The sequence below is a fragment of the Macaca nemestrina genome, chromosome 1, assembly GCF_043159975.1.
Source record: "Macaca nemestrina isolate mMacNem1 chromosome 1, mMacNem.hap1, whole genome shotgun sequence".
Lineage (NCBI taxonomy): Eukaryota > Metazoa > Chordata > Mammalia > Primates > Cercopithecidae > Macaca > Macaca nemestrina.
Window position 1 is genome coordinate 25,242,986 of NC_092125.1, and position 12,606 is coordinate 25,255,591.

The 12,606-nt window shown below is 36.8% G+C and overlaps 1 protein-coding gene across 4 annotated transcripts in view; it reads left to right on the forward strand.

Moving 5' to 3' along the window:
• Positions 1 to 12,606, forward strand: part of LOC105492987 (POU class 2 homeobox 1) — a 184,715-nt gene that overhangs the window by 135,938 nt on the left and 36,171 nt on the right. For all 4 annotated transcript variants that reach the window (XM_011760385.3, XM_011760389.3, XM_011760386.3 and 1 more), the window contains 4 exons: positions 4,024 to 4,077; positions 5,804 to 5,923; positions 7,995 to 8,183; positions 9,946 to 10,072. In XM_011760385.3, coding sequence (XP_011758687.2) covers positions 4,024 to 4,077; positions 5,804 to 5,923; positions 7,995 to 8,183; positions 9,946 to 10,072 — 490 coding nt within the window. The remainder of the gene's footprint in view (positions 1 to 4,023; positions 4,078 to 5,803; positions 5,924 to 7,994; positions 8,184 to 9,945; positions 10,073 to 12,606) is intronic.

Genomic DNA, 12,606 nt, shown 5'->3' on the forward strand with positions numbered 1-12,606 from the left:
CTCAACTTTGTTAGCCTGTGTCACAACATTTTTTCCCTGGGTCTAAAACAGACCATGAATTCTGTTGATTCATGTTTAAGCTATAATGTAGAGGGAACGGGAATAAAAAAAACAAACACTGGTACTCAATAGTTTTGGGATATGGAAGCTGATTAAAAATGGTAAACAGTGAAAACAGTTGGGAGCTAGACTATCAGAGTATCTCAACCCCTTGACTCATGTTCACAATTATATATTAGAGCAATATTTTGGTGGTCTACATGTGTTGATAGTGATGGTGCTAGTGATGATGCCTAATGATGGTGATGGTAGTGATTCAGTGAAAAATCCGTATGGTCATAAGACCTCCCAGGTTACATATTAACATATTAAGTTGCTGAGCACTGAATATATACATCTTACTAAAGTCTTTTCATCAAAATATTTCATCAGACCACCTAAACTATAAAAGAAATTCTTCTACTTGAAAACAGGTAAAATCCTGGAAAGCTGTTCTAAAGCCCATTTATTTGTTCACAGACTCAAAGGGATATCCTGTAGGCAGCAGTTATCATCTTCTATTAGAGTGAGGCCTAATGGAACACTTTTGCTCAGGCACATAGCTTTGTTTGTATCTTTGAAATGGAAAAACTTTGACATTAACTTTCAGATAAAATATTAAGATAAATCAACATCTAAAATGGATTTTAAAATATTTTAAATATATCCTAGAAGAAAAAAATGTTTTCATGTTGATTTTTTTTCTAAGAACATATTCAAGCCTCCACTAATTTTTCTGGGTTCCTAAGAGGAATAGCATTTTTGACAGAATTTAGTCAATTGTTTGGACCTAGTAAGCATCTTTATCTGGCTTAAATATGTGATGGTCCAAATGTATTAAAGACTCCCTGAGGGCACACAGATGATGTGCAGTTTTCTCCCCACTGGGTCCAAATTCCGAGATGATTGCAACTCTCCCTGTACCAGCTCCGAGACCTCTAGATCTGGCCACTGATTACCAAAGTCATAGACCCTTCAATACCACCCAGACCACAGGACTGCAAACCAAAGAATTTTACTTGAAATTGCGACACCATTAAATCTCCCATCAAGACACAAGTCCTTGCATCTGATTAGATACATAATTAACAGTGTGACACTTGCCTTCTATTTCCAGCTCCCTTTTTGAGAGAATTAGCACCTTGAACCTTTCCTTACCATAATTATAATATACATACACAAAATAGATGGTTTTAGGTCTGTTGCCCCATTGACTATAAGTTCCATAAAAATGGAAACCTTTTGTTGTTTACCTGTGTCCCAGCATTTACCAAAGAACCCCATGATACAACAGGTGTTCAGTAATTATTTGTTGAATAAATTCATAGATGACTAAATGGTCAAGTATGAGACTACTGAGGAAGAAATGATTAGCTTAACCTGTACAGTCTAAGACATTTCTCTCAGGGTGATTTTTGAGCTGAGTCTTGAAGGGTGTTAGAAACTAGCTAAATGGAGTTGGTAAAGGAATGCTCTCTCTTTATTTTTAACTTCCTATTTTTAAAAAGCTTTCAAATCTATAAGAGTTACAACAATAGAACAGTGTTCATCTGAAAGCCCTTCCCCTAGAATCACCAGTTGTTACTATTTTACCATATTTGCTTTATACCATATGTGTATATGTATGTATGTACACAAATTTTTTTTTGAGATGAGGTCTTATTATGTTGCCCAGGTTGATCTCCAACTCCTGAGTGATCTTCCTGCCTCCTATACAACTATGATTATAGGCGTATACCATGGCACCGAGCCAAAAAAAATTTTTTTTTGCTAAGTCCTTTGAAAGTTGCAGACATTGTAACCATTTACTTCTAAATACTTCAGCATGTTTTTCATAAAAACAGCATTCTCTTACAAAACTACAGTGCAAATTTCAAATTCCAGAAACTTAACATTGATGCGATATCATTTTCCAATATTGGCCCATATTTATATACTTCCTGCCCACAATCCAGTCCATACTTTGCATTTAGCTGTCATGTCTGTTAAGTCTCTTTAATCCAGAACAATTCCTCAGCATGTCTTTGTCTTTCATGATATTGGCATTTTTGAAGAATAGAGGCCAGCTGTTTTATAGAATGCCCCTTTAACTTGAATGTGTTTGATTGTTCCCTCAATGGCTGAATTCAAGTTACGCATTTTTGAAAGGAATACAAGAGAAATGATGCTGAGTCCTTCTCGGTGCATTCAGAAGCCATATCATATTGCTTTGTCCCATTATTGTGATATTAAGTTTGATTATTTTATTAAGGTAGTGTTGATCAGATTTGTCCACTGTAAATACGTTTTTTTGCCTCCTGGTAGGTAATACTCTGTGAGGCAGTACTTTAAAGACTGTATAAATATCCCGTTCCTCAACAAACTTTTACCCTGAAACATAATAAGTAAAAACCACATAAAATTTTTATCTTCTTCAAATCTTTGTACCTGAAGCTCTTTCCTTGGGCTCTTTGACTTCTTAGCCTTTAGGCCTTAAACATATTATCTCTTCAGGTAGGCCTCTCCTGATTACACTGTATTTTAAATGTGTTCTACATATGTCTTCAGATTTGGTTTTTTTTGTTTTTGTGTTCGAGGGTTCTCATCTACTAACAGGACTAGCAGTTTCAAATAAAGGACATAGTAGTCAATGCATTTTAGCTCTTAACTCTTTACTGAGCTCCATACCAACATTTATATTTAATCTCAGGACATCTTGATGCTATGTGGTATATACAAAATGAAACTCATTATCTTCTCTGTCCCTGTTAGTGGTACTAACATTTTCCATTTGCCCAGATTTGAACCCTGGAATAATGTATGACTCTCTTCTTTTCATCTAAATCCAGGCAGGATCCTTATGTAGTACATTGCAAAGACTTGCATGTTTCCTACTTTTTATTCCCACTGCCACCATTCTAGTTTAGTTTTCCATTTATTCTAGCCTAGTTTATATTCTCTTTCTCCCTTCTCAGTCTTTCTTTGTTTCAGGACAGCAGTATACACCAGTTATTTTGTAGTGTTTCTCAGTTTGGGTTTGTCTGATTTTCATCGTGATTAGATTCAGATTCTATACTTTTGTTAGGAATGCAGCATAAGCAATGCTGTATTCCTCTCAGTGCATCATAGCAGAAGGCATGTGTCTCCTTCCTGATGACTCTTGTTTGTGCTCACTTGATTATTTGCCAGGTTTCTCCAATGAAAAGACACTATTTTACCCTTTGTAAGTATTAAGTATCATTGGAGACATAGTTGAGAATATGTAAATATCCTGTTACTCCTCAGATTTCTCACCCATCAGTTATCCATTGATGACTCTGCCTAAATCATAGTTCTTATCATAGTTGCCAAATTATGGTTTTCTAATTCCATGTGTATCCTTATTTTCACATAACCATGATTTGAACTTCCTGAATGTATGAAATGTTTTGACAGACATTTATGTGTGGTTTATAGGATAGATTTCTTATTTCGGCTAAGAGTTTTAAGTTATGATTATAAATGTTTTAAGGACTGGGCTGTGTGGGTGTGTAAATATATTTCTACTCTGGCGTATACATGGGACATTTGAAATTAAAATAAGTAGATGGTTCTGATTGTTTCTAATAATAAATAATGTATATAGATAGCTTATTATATGTTCTTTAACACAATGTGGAAGATTAATTAAATTTTTAGAATCTAAGCATTCTATGAATACAAACAGAATGTTATATAAGGAACATTCAATACAAGTGTGGCATGGCTGATAGTGTTCATTTAGTGTGGGAAAACGTCTTCAAAAAAAGATTAACAGCATTTTTCTGTGGGACCGGTGGCAGTGGGGTAGGGTGGGTTGAGAAGGGACTTAGCTTGTTCATAAAGTTTTAACTCAGTAAGACAGACCTCTTTGTCTTCTCAGTTCTAGCTCGGTGACACATAGTAGACTTAAAATATTTAGTGATGACAACCCCTTGTGATGAATGTCAACAGTATTAAACTAGAATTTCCCCTGATTACTTATAGGTCCAACTCGCTGGAACAAGTTTACAGGCTGCTGCTCAGTCTTTAAATGTACAGGTAAACTGGGACCTGGGATTATGGATCAATCTTTTATTTATTTTTTCTTAAATTTTTCTAATTTTCTATAGTGAGCATATATTTTATGATAGAAAATGCTTAGAAGTATTACCTTTTTAAAATTAGTGAATCTCGTGAAGATTCAAATAATGATAATTATTACCATTAATGAAAATCAATTTTATATTCTGCTACTGTGCATGAACGAGAGATGGACAGGAAAAGTCTGCTTTCCAAGTTTTATGTGTAAGTTCAGTAAAAATGTTTCTAAGTTATACTGCTATAACACATACCTAAACGCACAGCCTGAAAGTTCTCTTAAATGCCAGTTTGTTTCCAAAAGGCTTGTTATTTATCATTTTTGATGTCTTAGGGAGACCTTATAGGGCAGAGGAAAGAACACTGGACTGTTCACAAAAGTGTTCACAAAAACAGTTTGACCAGGTTTGCATTCTCATTCTGCCACTGACTAGCTGTCTGACCTTTGGCAAGTCACATAACCTCCTTGGGTTCAGTTTTTCTCATCTGTACTTAAGTGGGGACATTTATAAGATTGCCAGGGTTCCTCTCCACCCTAAAATATTAGGTTTCTAATAATTGTAATTAAACCTGTTCATAGATATTGGTGGACAGACAGTCAAAATGTTAAAACAAATCTGGCCACTTTCCTTCTTTGAACCATATGGCAAAACATACAAAGTTCAAGTGTTAGGCAGTGCTCTCTAACATTTCTATCAACCTGCTGGTTCCTTTCATTATAGTGTTTAGGTAACTAGCAGTCAAGAGAGAAAGACAGTATTATGGAAGATTGATTTCAGTGTTGCTAATGACTAAAGACCTTGGGTTGAGCATTTCATGAAACCCAGTTGAATATGGACCTAGTAACACGTGGGAACAAGGAGAGAAAAGAAAAAGAGATAATATGACTTTACTTTCTGAGGGAGAGGAGGCGGAAAATTGCCTTGGTTGCCATGGTAAACTTTCATCCCTTAGAGAGATGTTGGCAAACAGGCTGTATCTCCAGTGCAGAATGTTTACAGTCCTGCACTGTAATTATCTCTCAATGACTGGCAGAATTAATCAGAGCATTTATGTTAATTAGCCTTGCTGCAGTCCCTAAAACAGGTGGTGGGAAATATGCAAATCTATGCAGAATTTTAATGCTTTGCATAACCAGTTTTAATTACCATAAAATTTTCTCTTCATGCCCCTCTCTCTTGACTGCAGCATTTTCTCTCTGAGCTTGTGTGTTAGTTGATGGGAGTTGCTAGATTTACCGTTCTGTAAAATATTAGGTGGAAAGTTCTGTGGATCAAGCGATCATTCTCTGAGGTGGTATATGGAGAAGTTTCAGACTGACCACCAGGTGTGTTAAAATATTGGTATGGAAGGTCTAATGTAGAGGTGAATTGAAAATGTGTTCTTCCCTTTACCCCCTATTTCTAGAGTTGAGGAACTGGGGGCTATGAAAAATAATCTATAAATTGGTGGGGGATGACTATTTATTTTTAAAAATTATAGTAGCAGCTTTGCTGGCATTGAAATTAAAAAGTCTAAAAACTTAGTATGTGAAACTAGGAAGATACAAAGAAAAGAAAGGAGGTAAACCAGAACTCATGACTGAGTAAGTCCATGGTTTAAAGAATTCCTAAAAGATGGGGTTTTAAGTACATTTCTTTTAATCAACTGTTTGCAATCTTTTATTTCCTACCCCACTCCACCTCAGTCTAAATCTAATGAAGACTCGGGGGATTCACAGCAGCCAAGCCAGCCTTCCCAGCAGCCTTCAGTGCAGGCAGCCATTCCCCAGACCCAGCTTATGCTAGCTGGAGGACAGATAACTGGGGTAAGTGTTCACTGAGAGAATTATAATAAACTTTTTCTGTGTCAGAACTGCCATTGGCCAATATCTGATTAGAATTTTTCACCATAGCTGGCAGTAACATGGCTATGCCTGGCACTATTGTGTCTTTAAGGAACTTCCTACACTGTACGTAGCTCTGAAAAAGGAATTATCTTTGTCATAAGTTTTCAGGATATCTCTTGTTAGAATTGTGGATGCTCTGGATAAATTACAACTTTATTAAACCCGCGTTTCAGGTGTTGCTTCATCTTGCAATGGAGTAATTATCATATAGTTGAGATCATTACACTGAAAATGGCAGTTGTCCATTTGGCGTTAAGACATCACTGCAGGGTAGAAGTTAAAGAATGGATTAGTACCTGCAAAAGAAAAACTTTTTTCTTTAAGTTACTGTGTAATGGTCTAAAATAAAACATGTGGCTTCATATCCTAACTCTGCAACTTACCGTGTGCCTAATTACTTCATTTTCCTCTACCTCAGTTTTCCTTCTGTTAAATGGAGATACTAATAATACCCATCTTACATTATGTTGTGAAGATTGGAGATAATACTATAAAGCTTATAGAACAGTGCTTTGCATGTAGCATTCAACAAATGTTGTTTATTTTTATTCTTGATCTTAGCCAAAAGGCTGAGGTCTGTCATTTATTTTTTATTGTTAATAAATTGACCTGTGTGACTATATTAAGCTTTTAAGTTTTCAGCTGTCTTTTCTCTAAGGCACCATTCAAAATATTTTTCCAATGTTGAAAATTTGTGTATTAAATTATCTTTGTGGGGATTGGTTTAGGGCAATAGTAAGGAATAGTTATTATTCAATTCACATCGCATTAACTCCCAAGAATTTTCTGGGTTTTTTTTTTTCTGTTTCTTTTTTTTTTTTTTTTTTTTCCAGTTGTGTATTTTGTCAGTGGACAACTGTTTTAAGAACTGTTGCAAAATTGTTTACAAAAATCCCATCAGTAAAGATGTATGTATGTATATATGTTATATAAAAATTAAAGATATATCTATACTTTATATATACACATATCCCTTAAAGGGTTTTGAGTTTTTGAATGGTTTGGTTTTGAGCCTTATGTTTCTAATGCACAAATTGTGTTTGAATTCTTTTAGAGGAGGTTGTGGCACTAAGTGACTGTACATATACTTCAGAAAATTATGGTTCCATCTTATTTGATCAATCAGAACATGTCACCAAAAGAAAAGTAGAACACACTTACTATGATTTAAGTGTGTTTGAAATAAGTTGCATTATGAAAGCAAGTTTAAATATGCTGTAAATACATTTCCTACTTTACTATTTGGGTCTTGTTTTGGTGACTAGTGTCTACAATAGTAAGAGGGAGTTGGGATTCTAAGTTCCTGTGGCTGGAGCTTCTATTAAACCTGGGCATTCGGGTTCATTTGCATGTAAAGAGAACAGCTATCACCACCTGTTTCATAGAGATAATGTGTTGGGAAGGAGATGTAAAGTTGCAGAGACTCAATGCTTTCAATAACAGAAAAGATTGTATTAGGGAGGGGCCTGTAGGGAGACTTGTAAAAGAAACAAATGGAGCTCATATTCTTTAGTCATATCTTTGGACTTAATGGAAATGATGGAATATGGCAGGGATTCATGCTAATAGGAAGCAGCTGGGCCTTATCAGTTCTTTCCTTGGTTATATCCAGCATCCTTGTTCCTCATTCATCTGACTAATCACTTGCTGTTGGGTTGGGTGTAAATTTCTTTTCATATCCTGTCAGCGGTGATTCTTTTTTTTTTTTTTTTTTTTTCTTGCTTACTAGTTAATTACTTCTTGACCAAACCCTAGGGCCCTGGACAAGCTTGAATGATTAAGTCCAGAGTGGGGACCACCATTTTAATTTAAATGTTCTGCTAGTAATGGTAGTTTGATCACTGATGAACATTTTAGCTGTCTGCTAAGCATGTGAAGTGGGGTCACTGGGGACTAATATCATTTGAGTTACCTATTACAAAGCAGTTGACTCGCATTGGGAGACTTTCTCCTTCAACACTTTCCCATTATGTGTTCTGATTTTGTTTAGCTTACTTTGACGCCTGCCCAGCAACAGTTACTACTCCAGCAGGCACAGGCACAGGCACAGCTGCTGGCCGCTGCAGTGCAGCAGCACTCCGCCAGCCAGCAGCACAGTGCTGCTGGGGCCACCATCTCCGCCTCTGCTGCCACGCCCATGACGCAGATCCCCCTGTCTCAGCCCATACAGATCGCACAGGTGAGTAAGGAACTCCAATAGCGGGAGCAGCAAGTGAGGAATAAAGTGGCAGGTTTTATTTAATGTTAAATTAACTTTTTGATTGTTAGTGTGGGGCCTTAACTGCCTGAGGAGCTCTGGATCAGTGAGGTAAGTGGTACCCTTCCTTACCACTGAATTAGAAATAATGTTTGTTTGCTTATTGTAGTTGATATTATAAACATATAGCTGATTATTTGAATAACTATTTATATTGACAATTCTTGAATAATTAGCTGGCATATTTTTGAAGCAGGGGATTACTGTATTTATTTTAATTAGCTAATTACAGCAGACATGAATTTTTTTCATGTGCTCTGCGGTGAATGTTGCCACCCATGTATCAGAGAAACAGTGAGTAATCTCTGCTATGGAGTGATTAACATTGTGGAGAACATGATTGCATTAGAATGTTGTTTGGTTTCAGTTTTCACATTTTAGGGCAAAGTATCTAGAGATAATAAAAATTTATTTAAGAAGCGCTGGACATGGTGCCTCACACCTGTAATCCCAGCACTTTGGGAGGCTGAGGCCGGCAGATCTCGAGGTCAGGAGATCGAGACCATCGTGGCTAACACAATGAAACCCCGTCTCTACTAAAAATATAAAAAACTAGCCGGGCGTGGAGGCAGGCACCTGTAGTTCCAGCTACTCAGGAGGCTGAGGCAGGAGAATGGCATGAACCCAGGAGGCGGAGCTTGCAGTGAGCCGAGATCGCGCCACTACGCTCCAGCCTGGGTGACAGAGTGAGACTCCATCTCAAAAAAAAAAAAATTTTATTTAAGAAGCATACACAATAGTACCAAGGAGGAAAATAAATAAAATCTTTTATCTCAGGAAGAGGAAAAAGGTATAAGTAGTTGTATCAGTAAAATATATGAAGAGTTATGGGTCTAATTGTTAGACAGCTGTCTTTATGCCTGTCAGAAAAGACTCAGAAATGGACTTAACTTGTAGCAAGAGTTTGACTAACCATTTAAAAAGAACTAACTATAAGAGTAGAGATATCAGACTAGTCTTTATACAGTCTTTATCAAGATAATGTTTTGATTTTGGCCACTTTCTCATCACCAGATAAATGTTTTTAGTGCCAGCTGTGAGACCTTATATGAACATTAGTCTAAATAAGATAACGTACATGAAACACTTTGAAAATTATAAAATAGTAGGCCAATGTAAGGTGCTATTGTTGTTAGGGATCAAATTTTTATATGGATAGCTATTTTTTGTTTTAAAAAATTGAATACTTTAGAACATGTGGAAAAGGGCAAAAAAATTGAATACTGATTTTTTCAGTTAAGTTAGATAAGCTGTTGTCAAATGTCATAAGTCATTATAGGCCTTTTATTGATGGAAATTCAGATATAATGTGAGTAATTTTTATTTAAGAGAATATCAAATATTTAAAAACTATTTTCTCACTTGATTTTTAAAACTAGTCTTTATGTGATAAAAAACAGAAGTATATTTGTTCTGAGGGAATTTTAAAGAACCTTTGAAAATTAGGCTTATCATAACAATATATGTCAGTCCACAAAAATAGTAAGTAAGTTGCAGAGGCTCCAGGTTGCTTCACATGCTTTGTCAAGCACACACACAGCATACCCTGTTTGGAATATGAAAGCATGCCAAGTATTTACTTTTCTTTATTTGGAGGTGACAGAAATCATCAGCTGGAAGCCTTATAATTAAGTGAACTTTTATTTCAGAATCTCCAATCCATGTTTTAATTCCAATTTTTCAGGATCTTCAACAACTGCAACAGCTTCAACAGCAGAATCTCAACCTGCAACAGTTTGTGTTGGTGCATCCAACCACCAATTTGCAGCCAGCGCAGTTTATCATCTCACAGACGCCCCAGGGCCAGCAGGGTGAGCTCCTCCTCAGAGCTAATTAGTGATATACCAAGGCTGTTCACTGAATGTTACACATGCATGAACTACTGTCATTTTGGCCCTGAAACTATTAGAACAATGTTTTTTATTAAATTTTGGTTGATTATAAACTTTTGTTTAAGAAAAATATATATATATATTTTTTGGTCATAAATACCACATTATTGAAGGTTGTCCTGAACTGCCATTCATCTGCTTAATCACTAAGGAAGAACCAAGAGTTTGGCCAAAAGTCTAAGTGAAATTATTCAACATGCCAAACATAAATTGGATAAGTTGCTGCTAGTGTTTTAATTGTTTTTCATGGAAGTGTATTCAAAGAATATAGACTGAGTATTGAAAGTATGTGCTTCTAACCATTGTTTTTTAATTTAAGGAGGAAAGGCTTATAATAGAAACTACAAATTTTGTGAGTTATAAAAAACATCTTTGAGTCCTTTGAGTGGTAAATATTATATAATTAATATATCAAACAACCAATCGTGTGTAAGTCGGTTAATGTAATCAGGGTGGAGAGTGTTGAGAGTATCAAGGCTTCAACCCAAGGAACATTAGTGCATCACTACTGATTCTTTATTATTTCTAAGTGGGTTTTTTTTTTCTTTTGCCTTTTTTCTTCTTATTCATTCCAAAGTCTTTTGTCGTGAAATAATTATTCTAGCATATGTTCAGGGTTCAAAGATGAGTAATTCAGTGTTTACTTGCAGAGAGTTCACAATTTGGTGACAGGGAAACAGACCTAAATTGTGTTAGACTTGATATGCACAGAATGCTATGGGAACCAAGCAAAGAGACCCCTGTAACTTTGTGCTCAGATAAGTCTTCACAGTGAATTTGGGAAAATGCATTCATAGGCTTACAAAAGGGAGAATGTCAGTCTTGGAAAATGAACAGCATTTGCAAAGCTTAGAAACATGGGGGAAAAATCAATAAGCTGTGTTAGAGAACTATAAGTAGTGCCTTACAATGGCAGAAGAAGTTTGCATATACAGGTAATAGTGAAATTTGAGCTCAGAAAGATTAGCAGAGACCAGATCATTAAAGAACCTTAGATAAGTTTCCAGGAGTTTGACCTTAAATCCTATAGCTTAGTGCTTCCTAAGATTGATATATTTAAGAGTCACTTGGTGGCCAGGCGTGGTAGCTCATACCTGTAATCCTAGCACTTTGTGAGGCCAAGACAGGCAGATCATGAGGTCAGGAGATTGAGACCATCCTGGCTAACACGATGAAGCCCCATCTCTACTAAAAATACAAAAAAATTAGCCGGGCGTGGTGGCAGGTGCCTGTAGTCCCAGCTACTCAGGAGACTGAGGCAGGAGAATGGCGTGAACCCAGGAGGCGAAGCTTGCAGTGAGCCAAGATCGAACCACTGTACTCCAGCCTGGGCAACAGAGAGAGACTCCGTCTCAAAAAAAAAAAAAAAAAAGTCACTTGAGGGATTAGAAAAGTTTCCTGAGCCCTAACCCCAACCCCCCAATTATTTTTATTCTTATTTTTAAACTTTTAGGTTCAGGGTTACACTCAGGTTTGTTACATAGATAAATTACATGTCATAGGGATTTGGTGTACAGATTTTTTCATCACCCAGGTAATAAGCATATAATACCTGATAGGTAGTTTTTTCAGTTCTCACCCTCCTCCCACCCTCTACCCTCAGGTAGACCCTGGTGTCTGTTGTTCCCTTCTTTGTGTCCGCAGGTACTCAAAGTTTTTATGGCTGTGTAGTATTCCATTGTGTATATGCACCACATTTTTTTAAATCCAGTCTAGTGTTGATGGATATTTAGGTTGATTCCATGTCTTTGCTATTGTGAATAGTGCTGCAATGAATATACGCACGGGTATGTCTTTATGGCAGAAAAATTTATATTACTTTGGGTATATATCCAATAATGGGATTGCTCTATCAAATGGCAATTCTAAGTTATTTGAGAAATCACCAAACTGCTTTCCACAATGGCTTAACTAATTTACATTCCCACCAGCAGTGTATAAGCGTTCCCTTTTCTCCACAACCTTGCCAGCATCTGTTATTTTTTGAGTTTTGTTTTTTGTTTTTTGGGATTTTAAGAGACGGAGTTTCACTCTTATTGCCCAGGCTGGAGTGCAATGGCACGATCTCAGCTCACCGCAACCTCCGCCTCCTGGGTTCAAGCAATTCTCCTGCCTCAGCCTCCCAAGTAGCTGGGATTACATGCGCCCCATGCCCAGCTAAATTTTTTTTTTTTTTTTTTTTTTTTTGAGACATAGTTTCACTCGTTGCCCAGGCTGGAGTGCAGCAGTGCAATTTCAGCTCACTGCAACATCCACCTCCTGGGTTCAAGCGAGTCTCCTGTCTCGGCCTCCTGAATAGCTAGGATTATACGCGCCTGCCACTATCCCAGGCTAAGTTTTGGTTTTTAGTAGAGATGGGGTTTCACCATGTTGGCCAGGCTGGTCTCAAACTCCTGACCTCAGGTGATCTGCTCACCTCAGCCTCCCAGAGTGCCAGGATTACAGGCATGAGC